A 26782-nucleotide genomic window follows, 5' to 3' on the forward strand; every position below is an offset into this window, starting at 1 on the left:
TTCTTCCCATACCGTGTCTTCTATAACCTACTTCATATGGTACACATTGTTTTACGTATGAGTCATCATATACATTTTCATAACCACAGTTGACTGAGGGTTGGCTGATGTAACTTCAGTTTGAAGTGGTCAGAGCTCAGACATGCAACATTCTTGGCAGTCACTGCTAACTAAAGCTAATTGTAACTGCTCAGATTAGTCATAACAAAAAATACCTATTTATTTATTTAATATTTTTATTTGTTAATTAGTATAAAGTTAATTAATATAAAGAAATGCAATATAAAAGGACAGAAACCTAATTTGCATAAAGGATACAATTACCATATAAAAGCACTATTTTAGAATTCCCTTTAGACCAAGAGGTCTCTCTTTTTTCCCTTGAGGAGACAATTTGTATTTTTGCTTCTGTTGATAGTGATTTCAGTTACTATTGTGAAATGTCTTACAACTGTAATGTCAAGGTGTGAGTTGGGACACAGAGCTAACTGAACAGGGAGTGAACACCTGTCTACGACAACCCTAACTAAGTAATTAATAGGTACATACCATAACAGACATTTTACCAGCTGAAAAGAGAGAAAAATAGAGAGAGGAACATCCATTCACTGATCTCCACACCCGTTTCTGATCATAATAAAAACCCAACAACAAAGGAAAGAGAGAAAGGAGATCTAGAAGACCAGGAGCCGAGGATATGAGCTACGACCCCTGATCACCATGGTTTCCCTCAAGCTTGGAAGACTCTTTCTGATCCTGCTGTTGTGCATGATTGTGGTAAGTGATACTGGTCCCCTTATGTTATAGGTATCTGAAAAAAGTTACAAAATAATATTTTGTTTTTGTTTATATTTTGTTTAAAAGTTTTAACTATAAGAAAGTGTGTAAAATTTAAGTTATCAGGGAAACCAGCTCCATGTATTCCTGCATTGAAATATCAAATATGTCCACAGACTGCTTGATGTCAGCCATGTAAACACTATTGAGTTTAAATCTAAAGTTTGAGGTTACCTTAACTTGTTAAGACAGTGATAACCTCATGATGTTGCACAGATACATTCATACATACATGCATTCATATATAGATACATATGAACATAAATACTTAGTACATACATACATTCATATAGATATACATATTGCACACAGTACATTGCACAATATTATTTAATGTTCCAAACACTCCATCCTCCCCATCAGGCCCATCAAGTCTTACTTCAGTGAATCTTAATATTTATGGGGAACAATTACAAAATCACTTTGTTGAAACAGACGCACCTACTAACCCATATCAGTGGAGTTGATTTATTTTTGGACAGCCTGTTAGATATGCTGTGTTAAATATGCACCTTTGGACCAACTTCAAATCAAAAACATTTATTTCAGCAACTAATCACAAAGCAACACACTTGTTATCTCAACCACCTCTGTATATTGGTACCTATACACGATTACAGTTGATCCTGAGCTTTTGATGCCCAGTCTTGACATTTTGAGATAATCTTCTTTTGCCAGCACATTTTACATATCTTTACAAGCCATATCTTAGGTTTTACATGGCATTATGGCAAAAGCGCTATACAAATATATTTGATTTGATTTGATTTGATGTGTCCGGCATCTTAAACAACCCTCACATTTCAGGTGACAAAAATTGAGAAAGGAATGCCACGAAAAAAGCAAGAATGGATTCTCCCTGCCTCAAAGCTCACTGAAAACGTCGACTACACGAAGAAGGAGTTCATAGCCAAAGTAAGAAAGTGCAGAATGAGTCTGGGATGGTTTAGTTTGGGTGGGGGTAAGGTCTTGTTTTTGCTTCTGTGGTTAGACCTAGGAGAGATTTTTTGACACACAGGTAAACTAGACTGACAGGTTTCCGACAGATGCACACATCAACTGTATGCATTATCGCTAGCTTTGTTTTGATTGGAAAAAAGCTTGGTTAAACATTTGTGGAGATGTATAATTTGATATTTTATATTTATGTATAGTGGCTGAGCATAGGGCAAAAACATGCAGTAATACCAAGGTGAAAAAGCCAATTAACTAATGCCTTAATTTGGGGTTCAGATGCTAGTTATGAATCATGTAAGATGGTGAGATTTTGATCCACTTCATAGGGTTTAACAAGCACACCTATACACCTAGAGTAAATCTGGATGCAGTGGATTTGGGACCTACCAAAAGTATTCAAAAGTATTTTGGACATGTGATGGGCAGGGTGAGCGACTAAAAAGGAAGTGATCACGCCAAGTCTCAGGGAAAAAGGATGGTTTAATTGAAAGTGCACAAACCAAAAACCCATGCAATAGATCCAAATCAAGGATATAATGACCAGCGGTCAACTGGTACAAAGACAAGACATATATAGGCAAACAAACGTCCCTCAGGTGAGACGGATCACGGGCTCCGCCCACCTGAGGGACGCACACGACATAACAAAACAACAACAACAACAGCCGCTGTGGACGGAGGCGACCGGTAGGGGGCCGCCTCACCGTGACAGGACAGAAAACTTTGATTAACTTGATATAAAATTTCCTATTATTGGAATGTACATTTAAATGTAAAAGAACACATTATTGCCTGTAGAATTTAGCACTTTGGTATTCAGTCTAGCCTATGTTCATTATAAAAACTGACCGGAGCAACTTTTTAAAAGTGAAAGATGGTTTTCAGAACAATCAGTGACACGTCTGTCAATGTTTTTATCAATGTATCTGTTTTGCAGATAATATCTGATAGATACACGGAGAACAGGCCAGTGAAATACTTTCTGAAAGGACCTGGAGCGGACCAGATGCCATATAATCTCTTTGTTGTCAACCCTAAAACTGGCTTTGTGAGAATCACTGACATTCTGGACAGAGAACACATCGCAGAATACAACGTGAGTTCCAGGATTCTTTCTACAACGTCTTTAACATAGACGGTGATTATCATCTGAACAAATGGCAAATTCTGGCATCACGTCTTGTTTAGCTGAAAGGAGTAGCAAAGTACACAGATGGAACTTACGCAGAAGATGAAGTTCCACTGAGAATACATGTGGAAGATCAGAATGACAATCAGCCAACGTTCAAGTTTTTCAGTGGGTCTGTGGCCGAATCAAGCAAAACAGGTGCGTAATTTAAATCCCTACCTTAACCTAAACTATTTAATTAATTATAACAAAGTATAATGCATACTTTGTTATTCATATAAAGCATGAATAAAGGTTAAAATAATGAATAAGAAGCTATTACTAAATTATTTTATTATTATATTTTATTAAAACAGTAGCCATTTCATTTCTAAATATGTGGCCAAATTCATCTCTGCTGGAAATATTAATGAACAGTTAACTATTAATATTTGATAGTATGTCTCTGACAAAACTACAGGAACTCCTGTCATGCAGATAAGTGCTGACGATGCAGATGAGCAGGGCACAGTCAATTCAAAAATTGCGTACAGTATAGTGAAGCAAACCCCAGAAGGACATGGCCCCATGTTCTCCATCGACAGAAACACGGGGAAGATCTATGTGAAGCAGCACACCCTGGATAGAGAGGTAGGCAGTGGAAGCTACAACTAGGACTGTTGTAATCAGTAAAATTAGTATCCACTAGTATTAACAAATTAAAGATCTAATACAAACATAACTTATGATGTCTTCTTCATACTTTCTCTTTGTCTTGTGCAGATCGATGATGCCTACACTTTAGTAGTGCAGGGTGTGGATATGGATGGAGCTGCACATGGCTACACGGGAACAGGAACAGTCCAGATTCAGGTTTTGGATATCAATGACAACGTTCCCACTCTAGAAAAAGACGAGGTAAGAAAACAGCCTAGAAAATGTTTCTGTTGGCACCCATTCATTAGGGAAAATTGTAATGCAAAGGCGAGATATTTCACCTTTAATGTCTTTTTGGTATCAGTATGCAGCCACCATTGAGGAAGGTGTTGCTGGTGTGGTTGTTATGAAAATCAAAGCTCTGGATAAAGACTTGGAGAACACTGATAACTGGCTCGCTCACTTTAAAATTACTAAGGGTAATGAAGAAAAAATATTTAATATAGAAACTGACCCTAAAACCAACGAAGGCATTCTAAAACTCATCAAGGTAAAAGACTTAATTTCGCCCAATGCTGACTGAAATAATGTACAACTTTTATTGATGACGTATATTAAAACTGCACTTGCTTGTATCTTCTGTTCCTCAACACCTCTGTGCTGGATGAACACAGCCTGTGGATTATGAGAAGGTCAAACTGTTGAATTTGGATGTGGCTGTTTCAAACGCAGCACCTTTCGTCAGTGGACCTGGAGATTTAGGAGGAACTGGACCTGGTTTAGGTGAAGAAATCAAGCATGGCAAACAGTCAGGAGAAACAAGCTTCCCAATTAAAATCACTGTAAACAAATTATCCAAAGGCTTGGTGTTTTCAGAGCCTGTGCTGCCTGTATCTGTGGACCCAGAGAAAACCCAGTTTCCCAAGATCATAAGGTCCTTTCCTGCTGTGGATCACAATACTGGGAAAGTCGCTGAGAATGTGAGATCAGCTCAGCTCCTGTGCCAACATTCTCATCAGTAATAAAACATCAAAGAGCTAACATTCAAATCACTGTAACATTTAACATGAACATGTACATAGTTTTCATATAAAACATATGTGCATATATGCTAAAGCATATGTTCCAGGTAACTGGATAGCCATAGATGAAAAGACTTCGGAAGTTAAACTAGTCAAGATTCCAGATCGTGAGTCAGTGTTTGTGGCCAATGGAACCTATTTAGCAAAGATATTCTGCATGACTGAAGGCAAGTGTGAAAACCGATTGCATTAAAATACCATTTAAAACAATCATAAAGGAATTTGTCACATTATAATAGAATTGCAATGTAATAGTATTTGTTAATTTATTTAGAAATGCCATCCAAGACAACTGGAACAATAGCTTTAAAAGTGAAAGATTAAATTGACCACTGTCTGACACTGACTAGCAGTGTGAAACGATGAGAATGTCTGTTCTGACACCAACATCGTAAACATGACTCCATTTGATGAGGATATTTATCTCAATCAAGAGCTTTACAAATTTGTTCTGATAAAGGAAGAGACTCGTGGAGAATGGGAGATGGTTCCCGTTTGGTAAGCCAAACAACACTACAATTCTCAAAACATTTTTCTATTTCATGCTTCTTGCATCCTTTTAAATTCATCTGTCTATGCTTACCGACTATTCATTTATTCACTCAGACAGATGCTTATGTTTTTTAATGCACATTACTATTTACTCTCATTCCAAGGCACAACAGTGAGCTTCATCTCCAAGGACCCGCTGTGGCCAGGCTTATACCAGCTGACTGTGGAGATCTTAGACATGCAGGGTGTCCTGTGAACACCGTCAGAGGTTCCAGGTGAAGGCGTGCACGTGTCAGGATGTTGGTGAGTGTGATGCAACGCTCAAGGCAAACCGGCAGGACGTGTCCTCGGTCAGCCTGCGACTTCCGACCCTGCTGCAGCTCACCCTAAGCCTGGCACTGCTCACGTATGTTACACGCATGTTCTCCCATAGGGCTCCGCCTCTGCACATGTATCACTTACTCTGCTTTTCTGACAACATGCACAGTGCTTCCATTCTCATACTGATACCACGTTTGGTGCATTTACAGTGGTTCCTCTATTCCTCTAGGACAAACTTCCACAGTAGCCTTTAGATCCAAACACGTACCTTATCTCACACCACACCGAAGGCCTAGGAGAGGACATGGTACAATATCTCCAACACCCTGAGACGTTTTATATGGTGCATTCAGCGTTCCAAGAAAAGCAATAAGCTGTCACTCATACAACACCTCATAGAACCTTTAAGATAAGCCTGCCCCAACTTGGCATGTGCTTGTGGATGAATTGGAGGCTCTCCCAAAGTTCTTGTTTATAGACATCTAACACTGAACTCTACCTGAACAAATGGGGAAGCATTTAAGCCAATCATGGCCCACACCTGTGCTCGCAATGCTGTTGTAGGAGGTACTTCTTATCAGTGTTCCTATATAGTAATACAGTAATATACATATATGCTTTAGAAAGTCTACAGTAAAAATGTTTAGCACCACTCAGAGAAAATGAATAAAATTAAATATATTTAGCTTTGTTTAACAAATGACCTTATTACAATACTCAAGTTTTCATTGTAGAAAGGCATAATTTTCTACTACTGTTGTCAGAAATGTTGTTTCTTGGGAGACTCTGTAAATCAGTTCAATGACAGAACAAACAATATGAAACATGGTATGACCTCAATTAGTGAGCTATGACAGTCTGGATAATGTTCACAAATTTCATTTAAGGACTGTAACAACCATGGCATTTAGTTTCTCTCAGAAACAACTGACAGACCTTTAGCCAATAAATGTTACTGAAGGATTATTGAAGTTAACTGGAATTCCCACAAAGGGGTCACACATTCCCTGTGTCAACAGAACGTCCCAGTTTTCCTCTCGGAGTCACCTGACCACTCAGAAAAGATCAATTTGAGTATATAAGACCAAACTCACAAAACATACTGTATGTAGCCCTGCTCCGTCATGGCCAAAGCCATAATTTTTGTGCTTCTTGCTTCCACACAGGTCTTCTGTAAGGCTGCCCCAGTGGTAAGTTAATTAATCAACTGAGAGAACAGGTAGCAGGCTCCTCCATGTTATCACAGCAATCCACAAAGTAAAATAATTTTATTTAAAATATATGATGGTGTAATAACTGTGTATATCATATATGGAAAGGGGTAGGAATATTTTAGGCAGAAGAGAATCTTTCAACCTGAACTAGTCCAAAGTAATGGATATTGTAAAGTAATGTTTATTGTAAATGTATACTGTAACGCAATGTATATTGCTTTAAAGTGCTGGCCGTTACTGTTCATGAGCTAAAATTCATTGTGACGTTTTTCTATATTTAACTGTTATCTGCCAGTGGACCCAGCATTGTTTAAGCAAAAGTCAAACACGGACATTTGGCAGCAACTGTAACAAACAGTGGGACCTGCTTCATTATCATGAATCATTTAAACGGAACAGATCAAGAATGGAATTTTTGTTTTTATTTCTGGGAGTTTGGAGATGACCGTCTCCTCTGCTTGGATTACATTAGTTCACTGTAGCAGATTTAATAAGTCTATTGAAATTTCTTTACAAAAAAAGAATACAAATAACCTTTAGCCTACTTTTGTTTAAAGTTGGAGAACTAGATGTTCCTCCAGTTTTACCCTCACCTCACTGCTAACATCGCTGATCAATATGTCAGTTAAGGTGTATGAGCAAGCCAAGTTCATCAGAGGTTAAAGGCTCCAGGAGTAAAGCAAACATATCTGGCATTTTAAAAAGTCACAGAAACACCACACCTTGCTGCCTTATGGTTCTCTGAGATTACAGTTCTACAGCAATGTTGAGTTTAACATACACCAGCTCTGCTCATAGGCTGGGGAAAAACTAATTTTGGTCTTTACTGATCCAGAATCTTCACGGTGGTTCCGACGCCTATTGCCCCCTGACAGTGAAGATCCTGGATGCGGTGAAAGGTGTCCCTGCTGGAGATGTGGCACTCGAGGTATCTCGCCAAGGTGCTGAGGGAACTTGGGAAAAGATTGCTCAGGGGTAAGGACAAATTGCCAAAAAGCAGCACACATGATCAAGTCTTTAGAATACTTTAGAAATGTAATATTCATACCCACTTAAATGGAAGATTGTGATGCCTAACTTTAGGTAAATGTACATTTTGCAACAATTTTTAGTTACTCTTAAAATGTAGCCACCTTCTGGCTCAATGTTTTACTAACCTGTTCCTACCCCCAACCTCCAGGAATACAGATTCTGCCGGTGAAGTTCACAATCTGATCACTGACCAGGACTTTACACCTGGTGTATATCGCGTAGTGTTTGACACAAAGGCCTACTGGAAGTCAGAAGGTCGCACGCCTTTCCATGAGCTTGCCAATGTAAGTTAACATCCTTTATAAGAATAAGATGATTTCTACATTACAGATATGCTGGTTTTTTGTGCATCTGGAAATAACAAGCACAAAATGACTAGCACAGGTTTCACTTCAAGAGATATAGTGTGTAAACTGGACTCTGGCATTCAACAAAAATGTATTCAGTAAATACAAAGAGGGAAAGACAAACTGAATGCTTTTATTCTAGATGCTAACCAAGTAAAGGTAAATATATAAGAATAAAAGTCCTGTCTAGAGACATCTATCTACAGATAAATGGACCAGTTCTAGTGCCTTGGTGGACTGTTCAGGGGACATCCGTAACAAAACAGCACTGTGACTGGACATGGGTGGAGCTTGGTGTGTGCGTTTGTGGATTAAGACACTTGACTGTGTGACTGCAGGTGGTGTTTGAGGCACATGCAGAAGGTCACCGCCACTACACTCTGGCCATGCTCCTCAGCCCCTTCTCCTACACCACAACAGCCGTGGTCACCAAAGTGCACGACTGAATACGCAAGCGCCTCGCAGGCAGTCGAATAAAATGCGTATCTCCCAAAGAGCTGCAACAAGGAGAGTGAAGAGACCAAGATGAACACACTCGGACAAGAAAGGAGATTTGCTCTCAGAACAGGTTTTCAACTATAAACTCTTTTAATAATGATCATTACAGAGCGTAACGCAGTGAACAAACTGGTCACGCAATGAACAGACCAGCAAAACAGAAAAGATCTGGAGCGTGGATGGTACACTTCTGTCAAAGAAATTCAAGACATCCCCTTTCTGAATCTGGTGTTGCACTTAAAGTGGACCCTCAAAAACAGACATACAAAACATGAAAGAATCATCTTGTTTTCTGCTCCACGTCATCAGTCTCGGGTTCCAGAGGTCTACACACACAGCTCCAGATCCAAATGAAACCTTTTAAAAAATAAATGTGCACTCTACATATTTTTGTTTTTCAAACATCATCCACAACCACCTCACTGCATCTCCCAACCAAAAATGCAAATATGTTAAGGGAAAGAAACTCAAGGCACAAATATGAATACTGCAAAAATTGTAACACTACGTTACAAATATGTAATGGTGAATATGTCTTTAAAATCACTATATTTTTATTGTCCAAAGACAAATGGAATAGATGGGGTATCATTTCTATTTTCAATGGGAGAGGGTCAGGTGAAAATCGATTTAACCCTGTAGACAGACCACAGTATTGAACACAATCTTCTTCACAGTTATGCCCAAGTAAAAAGGGGTTTGTAACAAAAACTGCTCACAGACTAAATGCAAGTGTGTATACAACACTGTGGACATAATCCCAATTACAATTACGGGGATAGATCAGCAGGCTAAGCACCTGTGAAAATGTCACTGTTAAGACATTCGTAATGAGATGAGTGGGATATCTGATGGATTGTGGTAGATTACCAGCGTACTAATGTGATTTGCACATGGTAAACGCCTTCATTAAGGTCTATATCTTACGTCTATCTTTTTGTGTGTGCAGCTTTCAGTTATTATTTTATATATTAGGTGAAAGCCCACCACAATTACACATAAAATTATGATGTAAAGTTTATTATAATGTATGGCAAGAATAAGTAATTACACATTCTGCAGTGTTGGAAAGCAGCAGTCTGTCCTCACTAGATTCCAACCAACACTGCTGCCAATAGCCTGTAGAATAGAGTACTGTGTCCTAAACAGCAGACAAATGATCATTACATTACATGTTGCATCTTGAGGTGTTTTCTTGTGGCAACCTTCAAATAAGTCTCTCTCACACCTCCGCGCTGGGCTACTCTCTCCCCTGCTTACAAGCCAAACCTAAGACGTGACCCGAGAGCCTGCCTTCACACTAAACAACAACACGAGTGCAATCAATACAGCTCGGGGACAGTCCAAAAATTAATCTTAATGAGATTTTGTTTACAATAACGATTTTATGCACAAATGCTGAAAGAGCATTTGATATTCAAATAGTTCTGTTATGCATTTGTCTATAGGCTACAGTAATCTATTCTTGCAAGCTAGTCTCACACACACACAAAAGCACATCCCAACTGTAAGCTTCCAATGGTTGTACTGGTAGAGAAATGTATGAAACCACTTCAAGAGCTACATTTTACCACAGAACTCCTTCAGAGGCAAAGCAAAATTTGTGACAGGACAGCGAAAGAATGGTAAAAGAAACTTTCAACCAGCCCAAGAGAGAGAAGAGGGGTTTGGCACCAGTAGTCTCCTGCATTTCAGCACTATTCATGTTTAATCCAACCTCTTAACTAGAACAGAATGGGCTCTTACATTCTTTATACCAACTGGTCAAATGTCCATGGTTGACATAACCTTTAACCATAGTAACTGGGCCTACTCAAACACAGACTTTAGTCTGCAGGTTTAAGGAAGGGAAAAATATATATAATATATATAAAAAAAACAAAAACCAAAAAAAAAAAAAAAAACAAAACAAAACAGACTCTGTAAACAAGAGACTACAACAGAGAGAGTACTTCAGACTAGCGATCACTAACTGAGCTCACGCTTCTGCCCGAGCGAGTCTCCTGTAGGAAATGGCTCAACCAATGGGCGCATGAAGAGCTCAACCAATGGGCACACAGGCCCCCGCCCCCAGCAGCAGAGGGACTGCCCACATAGGCACGCCGGAGCGGCCAGCACCTCCGACTGGTCTGTCTGTCACAGGCCTGGGTACACTCCTGCTTAGCCAAAGCTCCCTGGCTGATGGCCAGCTGACGGAGCACGGTGGCAGGCAGACCTCAGCTGCAAGGGGGCAGTCCAGCCCACCCTGGAACTGCTGCGCTGCTACAGTCGGACATCTCCGAGTCTCCACACACCCAAACACACACACACACACACACACACACACACACACACACACACACACACACACACACACACACAGAGGGAACGTAATAGAATACCAAACAGTAGTTCTGTTTAGGACAGATGTGATAAATAACTGAATAAAACAAAAAGTAACAAAACACTTAAAAAAAAATATTATAATAATAAAGCAACTTATGGTTCACCGAAATCTAAAGACATATCAGACAAACAATATGTACAAGCACAAGTGAACCCTACAGTTTGTCTTTGAGAAAGTTTGAGTGCTCTAAACAAGAACGTGTCAAGAGAAGTCATGTCTCACACTCGGAGACTGAACTCAAGTCCTGATGCCATTCAAGAGTAACACTAACGATACTCCTTCATCCAGGCCCAGCTTACAATCTGTCTAGAGTGCAACATCATAAGGTACTTCATATACAGAGCTAGGGCATGTCCAAAACCACCACCCATAGACCCACCCACCCACCCACCATCATCATCCATCCACACACCCACAACCACCCATCCACACACCCACACCCACACACACACTCATGCACGCCAGAACCCCGTGAAGGGCATTTTGGCTTTTAGCAGCTGTGATCCCACCTGACGAGCAGGTTTTAGTGTGATGGCCCAGAACCCTCCACTCCCCCTGCCCTCTCTAATCTGTCTTTCCATCCCCACAGTGCACTTCAAATCAACAACACAACAAAAACAATAGCAAAAATAGAACAAAAAATAGCAAAACGACGTACAAAAATGAAACAAAAAAAAAGCAATTGTGCAACAAAAGTGAATGATAAGGAGACATGCAGCTGATATCAGCTCTGCTTTAACACCCAGCAGACCACTGCATGCCTTCTCCTTTTGTTTCAAGTCCTTAAGTTGAACGGTGTCCAATTCTCTTGAAGACACGAAAGAATGAAAGACCACAAAGGAAAAAAAAAAGTGAAGAGAGAACACGACAGACAGAGAGACGTAGCTGCCAATGTAAGAGGGTGTGTGCACTGGAACGACGAGGGTCGTTACGAGACCATGTGAGCGTCTCGTTCACGAGGCTGGGGTTTCCTGCCCAGACTCCGTCATGCACGAGATCGCCACGCACTTCCGCACGGCCAGAGGAATGAGTCATCGACGACGTCGCTCACATGACACACGCCACTGGATAGTGGAGCCACAATGTACCTCAATATAAGACCAAAATAAATATGAAGGAAAAAAATTATAGAAATTTACATTACACAAAAATCATCAAAACATCCACAGAGATTTTTTCTGTAGGACAAAAAATAATAATATGCTTTAAAATACTACAGTATATACAAAAACGTGCCACAAAACGTCTATTGGCGTCTAGGTCGCTGTTAAGATTGTAAAACTGAGCTATTCTACCTTGTCAGCATGAGTGAACACAATGACACAAGAGTGACATAGCCTATGAAGATCAGTTAAGGCTTCTCAGTAAACATTAGGTTTGGTGGTGTTGACACCAGGCTCTTCCTCTGCCTCCCACATTTATTCCTTTTCATTTTGTAGCGTGATATGAACAGCTAAAGCCAGCATGAACATAGAAACATGCAATGGGACACACACAGACACACAGGTTTGACCACACACACACACACAGTTCCCACATTCAACTGTTCCAGTAATCAGGCCGTAACCTCTTGTTTCTTGGTTTTGCGGTTGCTTGGCAGCGGTACGTCATTCTGCCACGCCCCCACTCCATGGGTGCGGGGTTATTTTCAGGTGCGGAGGGTCAGGTGATGTAAGTGGGGGAGGGGACGTCAGTACTCTGCTATTGGAGCAAGTTCAGGGCTCAGGTTAACCGTGATGTTCTTATATAGACTACTTAAAGAGACTTCTGGAAAATACTGGAGATTATTCAGTCCATCCAGATGCTGTCTTTCTTTAGAATATCTTAACAACTTGTACCTGAGAGAGAGAGAGAGAGAGAGAGAGACATCAGTCAGCAGCGTGACGCAAGTAAGCCAAAACAATCGAGTGTCATTTGTCATCCGCATCTTCTGTTACCACAGAGCGTGAGATGGCACAACCCTAGTCACTTCTGCTTCTTACTCTTACTCTACAAAAATCTGACAAAAGTTTCCATCCTTTCTGCAAGGGACGGAGAGACGTGTGCACGTGCGCACGTAGCCGAGCAGAAGGAGTGAGGGGGGAGACGCAGAGCAAACTGACCTCCCCAGGAACTGCACTTCTCCTCTGTGGTGATGTGGAATTGATTTGTATTTGCCGATCTCCCCCTCAGGCCTGGTCACATTAAAGCCAGCAAAGTGCACCCTGGGAAAAAGGCACAGAGGGTAAACGCCTCAGCCCACACAGCCCTGGACACTGGGAACATGTGCACCGTTTGACCTCGTGAAGCTCAGTCACACACGCGCACACACACACACGCACGTACCTGTTCCACAGGTCATCGTCCTCCCCTCCCCAACCCCAGAATGCATTGGGAAAGCCGTTGATTTTGTGGAACTGCTCCACAGTAAGACCACTCACTCCTCCAAAGAACTCACTGTAGGGCAGACTGAACACACACACAGTGTTACAACGGGCGTGAGGGCAGGGGGGGGGTGGTCGTAAGGGCAGGGACGTGAGGGCAGGGAGGGGGGGACGTGAGGGCAGGGAGGGGGGGACGTGAGGGCAGGGAGGGGGGGACGTGAGGGCAGGGAGGGGGGGGACGCGAGGGCGGGGGGGGGGGACGTGAGGGCGGGGGGGGGGGACGTGAGGGCGGGGGGGAGGGGGGGGACGTGAGGGCTTGGGGGGGGGACGTGAGGGCTTGGGGGGGGGGACGTGAGGGCGGAGAGGGGGGGACGTGAGGGCGGGGAGGGGGGGGACGCGAGGGCGGGGAGGGGGGGGACGTGAGGGCGGGGAGGGGGGGGGACGTGAGGGCGGGGAGGGGGGGACGTGAGGGCGGGGAGGGGGGGGGACGTGAGGGCGGGGGGGGGGGACGCGAGGGCGGGGGGGGGGACGTGAGGGCTTGGGGGGGGGGACGTGAGGGCGGAGAGGGGGGGACGTGAGGGCGGAGAGGGGGGGACGTGAGGGCGGGGAGGGGGGGACGTAAGGGCGGGGAGGGGGGGGGACGTGAGGGCGGGGAGGGGGGGGGACGTGAGGGCGGGGAGGGGGGGGGACGTGAGGGCGGGGAGGGGGGGGACGTGAGGGCGGGGGGGGTACGCGAGGGCTAGGTGTCTGGCTGTGGTGGCCCAGTGCCGCGGGGTTCTCCTTCACTCACATGTACATGTACTTGTCGAGCTTGGTGGCGAAGTGGCGTGGCATGTGGCCGCAGCCGTAGTAATTGCGGTCGTTCTCTGGGATGTGATCCACGTCGTGGAACACCACGCAGTCCCAGTCCAGGTCCTTCATCGCCTCTTTGAAACCCACGTTAAACAGCATGGCACGATTAAAGGGCTGAGTGCCCACCTGAGAACAAGACAAGCAAGAACGAACACACACACACACACAACAAAGCAGCCCAATAGTTAAACAACTCACTAGCACAAACAAGCAGTAGTAAAAAAAAAAAAAGTGAAACTGTATTTTATATCTATGAACACTGTAAAGCACTTTAAGTTGCAGGTATGAATTAAAGGAACTACACAAATAAAGATGATGATTATTATTATTATTATTATTATTATTATTATTATTATTATTATTACAATGGAAAATTATAAATATAATTAAAAATGATTTGTGCTGGTGTGTTAATAAACACACAAACCAAAAAGGAAAAAAACACCCAACCCAAGAGGCCAGCAGGGGGCAGCATCAGTCAACACGAGTGTATGGGTGTGAGTACCTGCTCAACGACATAAAAAGCAAACTGCAGGCGCTGGTGCTGAAGCATCGGGACTAGGTGCTGGAAGAGGATGGGGAGATGTTCATGACGCTTCCTGAACGGGATGAGAATGGCCACCTGGAGAGGGTGGGGAGGGAGGGAGAGAGACAAGGAGATATCCAGGTCATCTAAACACCTAAGCACGTGACAAAATGTGTAAGAGGCACCTTCAGACCTCCCCACAACACCCTTGTTTTACCAGTTATGGCCAAACAAAAACCAAAAACTATTTAAATGCATGACATTTAATTATACCTGTTTACTGTATAGCGAGTGACAACCACAAGAACAAGGTAAATTCAATCTTGCTAGCTATGCGTTTCCAATAAGTATGCAAAACTTATCGGAACTGGAGACATCAAAACAACATAACTTCCCAAGTCTGAGGTTAAAGTAGGATACTTTACTAAAATGCGCATACAGTAAATCCAACATATATAGTTGATCTTGCCTTGGGAAGCTAGAGATATGACCAAAAATACATATACATCTGATTGATTTATCTAGACACACACAGGGAGTTAGGAATGTCACGTATCCAAACTCTTTATTTGATCCATTATATAAGTTTGTTTAATTAACATGAGGCACTATTGTGCTATATTAAACGATTTCATTATATATACAGCTCTTCACACATTCCTCTCTACTTTCATATTTATGCACATATGTCTATTTTTTATAATTATTCCAACCCAGTCAAACTTTCCTCCTACTATTATTTCTGATAGTCAGAGCTGCACCTCCCTCACATTATTGAAAAGAAGTTTGTAGTAGTACAGGTAAATGTTTCAAAAAATAACCCAATCAGTAAGTAAATGAGGGCGACCTCATCTCTAGCCATCCAGTCTACAGCATTTAGACCCCGCCCACTCACAATGACGTCCCAACACACAGGTCAGTGGTTTTAATGGGGCTCAACAGAGGGCATATCTCACATCACAGCTCATTCCATCACATACATATCTCAGAGACATTCAGTGCAGTATTTAAGGCGACATGTTAAACTCTGAGATATGGAGAGGTTGGGAAATGGGTGTGTGTGTGTGTGTGTGTGTGTGTGTGTGTGTGTGTGTGTGTGTATACAAAGTGATACAACACAAACAATATAAAAATGTTTGATACATGACAGATACTACCCCCCTGCGTCATCTTTTAGCTTAAGAATCAACAAACTAAACCGCAAACACGACTTCTAAACGCTTTATTGTTCAGGACACAACTCCATTTAAAAAAGTGTAAATGGAGATCACGCATCACCAATAAAAAAATAAAAAAATAAAAAACACACACACAAGCTTTGTTTGGAGAGGAAGCTGGACTAGTGAAAGTAGTCGTGAGCAGTTATCATGCTAATCTCACCACAAGGTATTGATCTGACCTGCAGATCTAGCTCCATTTGGACTGGAACAACTGGTTATACAAGGGAATTCAGAAAAGGGCTATATGTTTCATCCCTTACTAGAATATGAACAAAACACTATTCATTAATTCAGCATTGACATTTTCCAGTGACATTATTCATTTTGTGTAACCTTCCAACACTTTATACAAAAGATCGGGCAATTATTGTTATTTCCGAGTAGGCCAAAATACACACACACACGCCCGCCTACCTTCCACCGCGGTTGGCAGTCTTTGGGCTTCCAGTGACCTCCTGACTGAACACCCAGCTGGGCGAGATGGAGTTCTACCACCTCCATAGGAACCTCGGTCATGTTCACCTCCATCGGACCCTCTGCACAGACATAGCGGCAAACCTGACTCATCAGTTTCCACAGGGAAACAGCAACCAGGACTCAGTGTTCCTCTAATAATCACACAAATGTAAACAAAAAAAAAACAAAAACAAAACACTAACAGAATATGGACGTCATTGCTTCTATGTGTAAATCGGGGGCCAACAAAATTGTTGAGAATTTCGAGTGATTTGAAACGCCTTCACAGATTTGAGTGCCTTCACAGGAGTGTTCTGAAGACACTAACAGCGCAGTACAGGTGAACAGCTGTGTGACTCACTTCCCACCCACACGTTCTTGTCTATGTCTTGTACCATGATAATCATAGCATTCCTTTAGTTTTACTTTGTTTCCAAGTACAGCTGGTACAGCAAGAGTGCCTAGTTGTGTGGCCAATCCCCTAGTGAGTGTACTACAGGCATCTCAAAACAGTATTTGCATGAATCTCAAGCAACTCGCACACACACCTTCGCCTTAGTTATGATGTAATGGCAGAAGGCAGGAATGTCACGTGCATGTGAGAATGAAGAATACACCCATGCTAAAAGCCCCTATGGAAGATTCCTGTGATTTTTATCAAATACGCCTCATCCTACAATGGCTGCTAGATAAACAGGGCTAGATAACGATTCAGTCAGAGTTCATGATTAGGCAATGCCCACGTCACAGTGTACCACATATCGGCCTGTACATGTTTGGAGTGAGATCCAATCTCTCGCAGGTGTGTGTGTGTACACACACTCACTCATAAAAGGTAGCCGCTCTGGGCAGGGCAGGTTGTGGGCGTAGGTGAAGTTCTCAGGGAGGTATGTAGTCGGCTGGGGGAAGTACTCGCTGGAGTTGTTCCCGTCTGGATAATCTGTGAAACACAACACAGATAAATCGCACAAACGGCCAAAAGCCTTAGCCAACCTGCCTGGGCACCATTCCCGAGCGCGTCTCGGTACAGGTGAGCTGAAGGAGGCGTGTCTGCCGCGTCTCACCTGTGCCATTCAGTGTGGCGTTCTTGTTGGTGTACGACCTGATCATCTGCCCGATTGTCCGCACATTATCTCTCAACATTATACCTTGAGCCTGCACCATGAAGAAATATGTGTTGGCTGTAACAGAGAGAGAGAGAGAGACAGAGAGAGAGAGACAGAGAGACAGAGAGAGAGAGACAGAGAGAGAGAGACAGAGAGACAGAGAGACAGAGAGAGAGAGAGAGAACAAGAATCGTAAGCAAACATTTCCTTAAGACTGATGAGTGTGTAAAACGTAGGGAATCTGAATGAATTGCTGGGTGGCCTCCAGACACGAGCCCTAGAGACAGGTTACGCAGGCCCAGCGTCTAGAAAGCAAGGATAAGCTGACCAAGTTCTATACGTATGCTGCTCTGTAACTGCACCGTGTACTCAAAGAACAAAAACGCCCTCTGTGTGTAGAAGACCTTACATGGCAAATTCTACTACATCTCATTGTGTCATGCTGTATTTTTCTTTCTCTGCAGGCAAACAGGTGGCCTACATGGAACCGTCAAGACCCCTCAGCCTTCAAGATTCCCATCTTATTCCATTTTCTTTTGTCTCCTGCAGACAGGCAAAGTGATTTTTTTCCCATTTATCTAGCAGGGTGCCTAAAACTGATGGGCTTAAAAAAAAAAAAAAGACAACTGGCACCGATGGCTACTGTAACTCGCAAATGATGAAAAGGCTCCCTGCTGGGCACTCTGCCACACACAACTGCAGGAGCAGTGCTATTTTCAAGGTCACTGGAAGAGTTCTGTTGTGGTACAGTGGTTATAATTATGATGCCCTACCGTGGTTATAATTATGGTATCGTGCAGGTTCAGGCTGATGCTGAAGCAAACCCTCTTGCGCGCCAGGGACATTATCGGTAAATTATACCGATTCTAAACAAGGCAGAATTTAACCCTGCAGTCAAAACTAGCCGTTCTGCTCAGCAAGCCTCACAATCAGTCGATCACATCAGGCAGAATTTCCAGGAAGCCCCCTGCTCTTTTCTGCCCACACCAACTGAATAAGCAAGTGATGCATTAGTGAACAGGGTGAGGAGGAGCATCTCCTTGTGACAAGACTCGCACGACAGACATGGAAGAGCAAAGCAGCCATACAACCAGCCGCAGACTGAAGAAGATGCATGTTGAAACTACAACAAGATGATTAAACACTAGGCTACTTTTGGATATCAGAAACGAACACAGGAAAGCTATGCCTTGTAATATGCACTCAAAACCGCATGTCTAATATTGTGTAGGCCACCCCTAATAGCGCCAAAACATCTCTAAACCATCAAGGCATACCTCTTAGGGTGTCCTATGCTATCCGGCACCGAGACATTAAAGTCTCCCACAAATGCTCAATTATCCTTTTGTTGTGTATCTTTATTAGAAGCATAACACAGACAGCAGAGCTGGGCGATATAGAAAAAAAGTTCAGTCAATATCAATATATATCACGATATAAATCAAATCACCATTTCCTTTATACTTTTAAGTGAAAATGAATGAATGAATACTCAATTTATATAATGCCTTTCAAGATACCCAAGGTCGCTTTAAGTCTCACACAACCAATCACACACCGGCGAGAAGCGGCAGCCAATTGCACATAGTGTACTCTCTAACGGGATCCACAGACTGAATGAGGTGCAGGAAAGGACAGAGGACAGACCCTAGTGGCAGAGTACTATCCACCACTGAGCATACAAGCACATACACATGAACACAACTGTAACATATAACATGGCTACAACCTGCAGATTGTTATTCACAAGGGTTATGTAAAGCTTTTGATATAGGCCTTGTCTTCAGACATAGATCATAGCCACCAGGGTTCATAAACAGCATTATAAATTTGTTCAGTCCGCAGTGTGTTAACAGATTCACAACACACGGGTGTCAGAAAAGAGTTCCAAAGTTTAATAAGAAGAGAGAGAAAGAAAAGTTGTAACTGAGGGGCAGAAACACAAGGGATAAGATAAGGGAATGAAATAAAATGTTCATGTCTGATTGAATGTCACAGGCAGTGAATCATAAATCCTCTTATATGCGGTCAGTTTATCATAGCAAAACAATGAACTACGTTAAAATCACTAACTCATAGGACTGAAATGTCTGGTTAACGTCTTATTTTGGTCACTTATCTGGATGTGTAGGCTATTCCACAAAGCACATGTCTACATTCAACAAGGATCATTTTAATAATATAACCCTTTTTATATTAACCTTTTTAATGGAGGGTGTAATTTTAACCTGAATATCATCTGCAGTGTCTTTATGTGCACGCAAACGAGGGGAGTTGGATTCTGCTGAGGGGTCAGAATTCAGCACAACTGGACTGCATTTCTAAAGCTCTAAAAGCTTTAAATGTAGCTAGATAGATAACTAGATGTTTTGATTAAAACTAAGGGTAAATGTCTTTAAATGTAGCTAGCTATGTAGGGCTATTTAGACGAAAATTAAGGCATACACTTTTTGAGGCTAATTACCTAGCAATCTACATTTAAAGACCTTTACTAATTCAGTCACGTTCTACGTAATGAGGTACTGTATAACAACTCTTGTTTCTAGTTAAAAACTTAGTGTTATTCACTTCGTCTTACCAGGTTATGTTTAGTCTATTTTGTGGAATCGTTGAGACATTGCATAATTTTTCTTAACCATGATAAAAATCGCTCATCACTTTATTTCACATTAAAAGCTAAATGCTCTTTAAATGTAACAAACTAGCTAGGAATTTAGACAGAATCCCATTTAACACAACAATCTAAATAGCTAGCTAGTTTAATTAAAACAGCTGCTACATCTAAAGAGCTTTATTACTTAAGTCCCATTCAACGTAATGAGAAACTGTATAACAATAGTTGTTTAAGGCAGAAAACCTACAGAGTGCCTGCGCAAAAGCATTCATCCAGAAAAACTTCTGTTGTGTTGTGGCTGGATTTGCATGGTTTCTGAATTTGTAGCGCGTTTCAGAAATATAGTGCATGTGTCCTCATTTTGATGAATTTGCTTTGCGTATTTGCAACGCGTACAGCCTCAGATTGCTTCGTTTGGCGGTGCTACTTAAGGCGGGAAATGGAAATAAAAGTTTATTGAATTCTACTGCCCAAGCTTATCATCGTCAGCGAAGAAAATTTGTCACAAAGCATATCGATATTGTTTTATCGCCCAGCACTGACAGTGTAGAACACATTATTATTATCTATATTCTAAATGTTATCTAAAATACATTAACATTTTATAGAGGCCCAGTTTTTTGTCAGAGGCTCCTACTAAAAATCTGATGCAGTATTGCTAAAGCGAGCATCATGATGAGTAATAATTGATTGTTGTCCTCAGTCCCCCCCACCCATTCCCCAACCCAGGGAGGTTGCATCCTACATGCATAGACTGCAGGCAAGGTTGGGGATGTTTATTTCCTTATGCCAATAAAAAAAATGCAAAAAAATCATTAGTATTCACACATTTAGGAAAATCTGAACTCGCCTGTTTACATTGTCTTTTGGAAGTGTACTGGAATATATCTGAAGGGCAAACACTGCGGTTTGGTGATGAGATGAAACATTTGGCAACGATTCCTGGTTTCACATTCCTGAAATGTGTCAGAAAGGCTTACATGCCCATAAAGCTGTGTAGTAGTATTATTGAACAGTATTAACATTTAAGACAAAGAAAATTTATTTTCTATACGTGTGTTTAGTTTTGCTTCAAAACAATAGTGTATGTTTTGCATAAAATTACTGAAATGTTACAGAAATTGAATGTCTCTGAAAACTGGTAGGCTAGATGTGATTTTTCTAAATGCACCTCCCAATTTCCATTCATAACAGCCTGCCAGTCCCAGTTAGTACTTTGATTTAAAGGATTCCACATCCACATTATCCTGTATGTCAATTAATCAGTCCTCCGAGACATTTAGTTTTTTCAACTCACCTTAACTCATCATTAGCACAAACTACAAAGTTCAGGGAGCAAAAAATTTAAAAGAACACACTCTCATGCTTTCAAGTATGTAGTCCACATTGGAACAATTTGCCTACATCCTGATTTTCCATGAATAGAAATCAAAAAGTCTGACTAACATCCTGTGATTAGATTTGATTACTTTGTAGTCTGAGAAAATGAACCATCAAAAAGTCACAAGGGTTACATGGAAACAGCACAAGCCATAAAGATTATCACCACAGCAACCACACGACCAGCTCAAACCCAAAGTAGTGGCACGTATTCAAGTCACATGCACTAATGCCAGAAAACGTTCGTTCTGTGTTGAGTGAACTTAACACTAGCAGTTTTTAAGTGGTTTAAGTTAGCAGCATGCTGTCAGTACGAATGACCATTTCAGGTTCAGTCCAGTAGTGAACACTGGACTGCACACATCCAGCTTATGAGAAACTCCAGACAAAAACACAGGTCCTACACGAGGCAAATGACAAAATATAAATGTATAAAAAACCTACAATTTGAGCTTGAAACCTCCTAATTTGTCAGGTTACCTCTGCAGTAAATTGTACAAAGCAAGACCAAATTAGACCCATTAGACCGCTAAAACTATTCTACGAGCTAAAGAAATATAAAGATGCATCTGTTCACAAGAACATCGGACAAAACCTTAAAAAGTGCAGCATTACTCAGTGCACTAACTCTTTTGTCTTAACCCTTATCCTTAAAGAGACTGACCATGGCATTATGCAAAATTCTTCAGTGACTGAGGAATGCTAAACAAATTATAGTGGTTGGCACGATTGCTTAATAATGAAGGGTTCAAGAAGGCTTATCTGTTATGATCTGTGCCATAACACGCCGGGCTGGGCCGACTCTGGTGTTCAGGAGTGTTCCTATAAATAACCCATTTACGCCGCATGACATTAGGAATTGTAATGCTCACATCACACCTGACCACAATACATTCATAATGGTAGAAACGTTTGTTTTTTTTCCCCAGACCGAAAATAAGTTGGGATTATGTAGCACGTTTACACAACCAAACTCGTACGCGGATGTTTCGACAATTTCCTTTGCCAGTAAAACAGTTAATTCTCTCTGGCTCACGAGCAACCAGGACGTTAGTTCATACATACTTCACTGAGGTCGCAGTTTCAATACCCCTTTTAAACTCAATCACACCAAATGTAAGGTAGAAAACCACTAAACAGTGGCCTATGAAAATAACGTATCCACTATGAAGCCCGGTAGCTTGACCAGCTTCATTTTCATCTGGGTTCATTTCACCACGTTATCTCCACAGAACCAGGCAGAACAACCTGCACCCTGGACTAGATTATACTGTCACTATCCATGCAGTAAAATTATCATTATAGCAAACACGGACGTTAAAATACGTATGTGAGTGTTCAGATGTGCTAAACCTCCGCCAGCTGATATATTTCAGGTACAGGAGATAATAATCCACTTTAATAACCCAGCAGCACACAGACCCAAAGGGCGCTGGCCACACTGAGCGCCCCAGCCTGCGGTGTGTAATGCAGAACAAGCACGTAGCTCGCCAGGACAGCCCGACACCCCACGGAAGAACGGGACCGGTTAACTACCTTAATAAACACCAGTTTATCGGTTAGCTCAAATTAAAACGATGTGGGCATCTTTTCTTCGGCACACACCACCTCCGCCAGAATGAATGAACGCGGACCAGGAAGAGTCCGTGTCCGCTAGCATGCTAACCAGAACTCCATGGCAACGTAGCAGTCCGGCTAGGCACCGTTAGCAAACATCGTATTTCTCTCTTTCTCTTCTTTTTTTGCTAATTCATAAACATGGAGAAGATAAGTCGATACTCACCTATTCCAGGGGCAACGTATATGAAGTAGAGACATGTCGTGGACATGGAGAAGAAGAAGATGAAGGCCAAAAACGAGCGGTTCGACAACCGCAGCAGCCGCCTCGAGTTTAGCATCTTTGTTTTGATTTTTTTCCCCTCCTCTTTGCGCTGAGCAGCAGGTACTAGCTGACCACCAGGTCCATAAAAATACAAATTAATAACAAGCTAACTTAAAGCTCTCTTCTTTGAAGAAATAACTGTTGTTCAGTAGTCGAAGCGTGTGTGCCAGGCCAGCGGGAGGGACGCCAGACCGCCACCAGGCCCGGGACTCCGCTATCAGGCCGCGCCGAGCCGCGAGTGTCGGACACGGTGCCTGTTTAGGGCGGACATGGCTGGGGGGGGGAGAGGAAAGGCGAAAGACTGCGACTCGTTCAAAGGTGCGGCCTGAACCGCACGACGGGTTTTTATGTGGACTCTGGCGAGTCGAGCCGTGACGAGCGATGTGGGTCGGGTCCGCCTCCTCCCACTCAAACCAGTGCGCCCAGTGGCTCTGGATACACGCGCCAGTAGGCAAAATCCTGTTCCGATAACTTCATAGGGGGGGTCAAAAAAGGCACTACAGAGGACAAAAAATATAATGATGATAATAATAACTAGCGTGGAAAATGTAGTTAAAATAAAAAACTACGAAGCCTCTCCGATCCCATTTCTGCTGGCGATGCAGTCTCCGCTGGGTGGCTGGTGCCTGGTTTCCGGTAAGTGTTCGCCGCGGGTAACGTGAAGGCGAACGACATTTCCAAGATGGTCGTCAAAAATACTGATGAATAAACCGTCTTCCAAAATAAAAGTTTTAAATGCAGCATAAAAATATGTATACCTGTATCTGTATTTCCGTAATATCTACATCATAGACTGTCTCTTTCTCTCATATATATCTCTCTCATCCTTCTCTCTCTCTCTCTCTATCTCTCTCTCTCATATATATATATATATATATATATATATATATATATATATATATATGTATATATAGTGTGTGTGTGTGCACAAATGTTTTTTTTTTATTATTTGAGCAAATGTTCTGTAGACCAACAAGAGGTGTGCAGAAAGGTGTGATTAAGGAAAAACATTCTGCAGAAGGGGATTGTTTACACTTGGGTCAGTGGAGGATGTCAAGGATCATTCTGACATGCACAGTCAAGTAAACCGCAGCCAAACACAACACTGCTCCAGCTAACATGTCCGAACGTACAACTCAACATTCCTTAGCACAGATGGGCACGATATCAGCAGACGACAAATTTGAGCGCCTTTGCTATCTAAGGGAAACAGGAAGGCAAGACTCCAGTGGTAAAAAGAATTTTATATCACTGAGCAGTGGAAAAACTTCTTCTGAACAGATGAATCCAACACATTTCTGATGTAGCACGCTGTTAGAAAGGTCAGAATGTGTTGTAAATAGCCTGAATGGATGAGCCCTTCCTGTCAAGTGTCAACACTTCAGGCTGGTAGAGGTAATGGGGGTGGTTTTCTCGACACACCCTAGGTCCTCCCTAGCAGGTAACGAGAAGGATAATATGCCATGCCTCAAGTTTATGACAGCATGTTTAGCTGGCCTTCATATATATATATATATAGTAGAGACATGTCGTATATATATATATATATATATATATATATATATATATATATATATATATATATATATATATATATATATATATATATATATATATATAGTAGAGACATGTCGTATATATATATATATATATATATATATATATATATATATATATATCTGAAGAAGATTTAGAAGAGGTAAGTAACATAGATATAACAGAGATCTAAAAGTTCTAGTAAAGTACACAAAGTTTGTTTTAAGAGGAGGAATGTAAGATAAGGAACCAATCTGTGGTTTAAAAAAATAGATGTTTAAATCATAATATTAATTCTAATGTAAAATTAATTCAAATAATATTATTAATAAATGTGGTTCTATAGTTGTGTTTTGTTTTGTCTCCTGTGTATGAAATCAGTGGAGGATCCTTTAAAAGGGGTGTGGATGCTGAATCATCCTGGAGGGTTTAGACGTGTTTAATTGTTTAGGTATAATATTAGCCACTGTTTAATTTGTAGGATTTCTGTCCCAAAGTACTGGATAATTTATTCACTGGTTATGTCTATATGTAGCCTGCATTACCTCTCGTCAACATTCATCCTGGTCCTTGTTAAGGAAAGTCAACAAGGACACGCAAACAATATTGTATCTTATGTTTTCTGCAGTACTCTTACAGTATTATCAGAAAATGTGGAACCTTTCATTTATATCTGATATGAAGCCCACTGCAGTGTCTTTTACTATGAAATTGGTTGTAAATCACTTTTGTTCCCTTTTAATCTGGCTGATACACGTGGATACTTACATCATGACATTTCATATCAGACGTCCTGTATTGACTTATGGCTTGTTTCAGATTGTCTAATACTTGATTTCTTCTCCACTAGCAGATCACTTTCACCACTAACAGCTCAAGCTTTTATTGATATTGTTTTATCCTATTCTAACATAAAGCCTAAACAAACATATGGTTGCTGGAAATCAAACACCTCCTTTCTGCTACTAGAGTCCTAAGAAGGCTGCCAAGAACACAATCTTTATCTGAAATGTCTGTGACAGAGTGGAAATTATTCATGAATACAGGAGATTCTCTCAAATTTTTCACACTTTACAAGTAAAGGTGGATTATATTTTTTGAGGAAAAAATGAGGTTGGCTTTTGTTATGTCCAGGGCTAAATTACATTTTATTGATGTCAATAAGCAAAACCCAGTTCTGAAAATAAAATATGTTCTATATTATTGGTTAAGTGTTTAACTATGTTTCAAAAACTACGTAATTACGATATTATATCCCAACATTAAAGGTTTATGGCATGAATAGCTCTTACAAAAGTTAACGTTTGACAATTTTGAAACAAAACTTCACTTAAAGTTTACACAAGCAGAAGTGATGTGGTGTAGGTTTGTGTACTCACTGGAAGATTTTCTTATATTGGATTAGATTTCTGTTTGATACATTTTCTTTTACTTGAAATGATTGGAAATCATTTGAGCATAATTAATTTGTATTTATTTTAAATAATGTTTACCATTTATTCAAACATTTTGCATACTTCTGGCCTTGGAACTCTAGTGAGGCAATCCGGGCCTTGTTCAAGCATACTGTAACAAAATAAAAGACCTAAAACACTTTAAGGTAGCCAATCAATCTGTTCAGTCCTTCTTTGTATGGAGGAAAATCATCAGTGTATTAGTAGCCAGTGATTCATATATGGGATTTTTAAGCATGCAGTCATTGGCTGAAATATTCACAGCATTCTCAATGACCTCTTTAGAACTGTACTGCTAAACACACCATAAAACACTTACCCATATCTTGATTCCTTAAGAGATATTTAACTAAAATGAAATTGTCATAAGTGAAGAGCATGTTTCCTGTATATGCCATGTCTTTTGTCTTGTGGAAAGAATTCAACCAGGCTGAAACCCCTGGACGTTAGTGAATATTTTGT

At 41.3% G+C, this 26782-nt stretch overlaps 3 protein-coding genes across 7 annotated transcripts; 2 read left to right on the forward strand and 1 right to left on the reverse strand.

The window, feature by feature from the left end:
- The first annotated feature begins 370 nt into the window (after nucleotides 1-370).
- Nucleotides 371-5139, forward strand: LOC143522964 (desmoglein-2-like protein). 4 transcript variants are annotated; one of them, XR_013133185.1, is made up of 10 exons: nucleotides 371-777; nucleotides 1645-1752; nucleotides 2732-2890; nucleotides 2983-3121; nucleotides 3384-3553; nucleotides 3686-3820; nucleotides 3924-4109; nucleotides 4234-4539; nucleotides 4677-4812; nucleotides 5106-5139. XR_013133185.1 is itself a non-coding variant. In XM_077016992.1 (9 exons), exons 1-9 carry the CDS (start codon nucleotides 721-723, stop codon nucleotides 4698-4700), a joined length of 1284 nt encoding a protein of 427 aa, XP_076873107.1. In that variant the 5' UTR covers nucleotides 371-720; the 3' UTR covers nucleotides 4701-4819. The 4 variants fall into 4 exon arrangements, 3 of the variants coding, with proteins under 3 accessions (XP_076873107.1, XP_076873108.1, XP_076873106.1); XM_077016992.1 differs by lacking the exon at nucleotides 5106-5139 and having other exon boundaries at nucleotides 4677-4819; XM_077016993.1 differs by lacking the exon at nucleotides 5106-5139 and having other exon boundaries at nucleotides 4234-4342; nucleotides 4436-4722.
- On the forward strand, nucleotides 4842-9272 carry ttr (transthyretin (prealbumin, amyloidosis type I)). 2 transcript variants are annotated; one of them, XM_077016995.1, is made up of 6 exons: nucleotides 4842-5139; nucleotides 5298-6021; nucleotides 6474-6644; nucleotides 7504-7643; nucleotides 7849-7984; nucleotides 8386-9272. In XM_077016995.1, the coding sequence occupies exons 3-6, from the start codon at nucleotides 6579-6581 to the stop codon at nucleotides 8491-8493; spliced, it is 450 nt and encodes a 149-aa protein (XP_076873110.1). In that variant the 5' UTR covers nucleotides 4842-5139; nucleotides 5298-6021; nucleotides 6474-6578; the 3' UTR covers nucleotides 8494-9272. The 2 variants fall into 2 exon arrangements, with proteins under 2 accessions (XP_076873110.1, XP_076873109.1); XM_077016994.1 differs by having other exon boundaries at nucleotides 5298-6644.
- Nucleotides 9273-11334: 2062 nt separating this feature from the next.
- b4galt6 (UDP-Gal:betaGlcNAc beta 1,4- galactosyltransferase, polypeptide 6) lies at nucleotides 11335-23977 on the reverse strand. Its single transcript, XM_077016997.1, has 9 exons — nucleotides 23232-23977; nucleotides 17413-17529; nucleotides 17175-17288; nucleotides 16307-16428; nucleotides 14652-14768; nucleotides 14085-14272; nucleotides 13257-13379; nucleotides 13034-13135; nucleotides 11335-12769 (listed from the first exon to the last, which is right to left on the reverse strand). Exons 1-9 carry the CDS (start codon nucleotides 23344-23346, stop codon nucleotides 12622-12624), a joined length of 1146 nt encoding a protein of 381 aa, XP_076873112.1. The 5' UTR covers nucleotides 23347-23977; the 3' UTR covers nucleotides 11335-12621.
- Between the last annotated feature and the right edge of the window lie 2805 nt (nucleotides 23978-26782).

Source organism: Brachyhypopomus gauderio, chromosome 9 (genome assembly GCF_052324685.1).
Source record: "Brachyhypopomus gauderio isolate BG-103 chromosome 9, BGAUD_0.2, whole genome shotgun sequence".
NCBI lineage: Eukaryota > Metazoa > Chordata > Actinopteri > Gymnotiformes > Hypopomidae > Brachyhypopomus > Brachyhypopomus gauderio.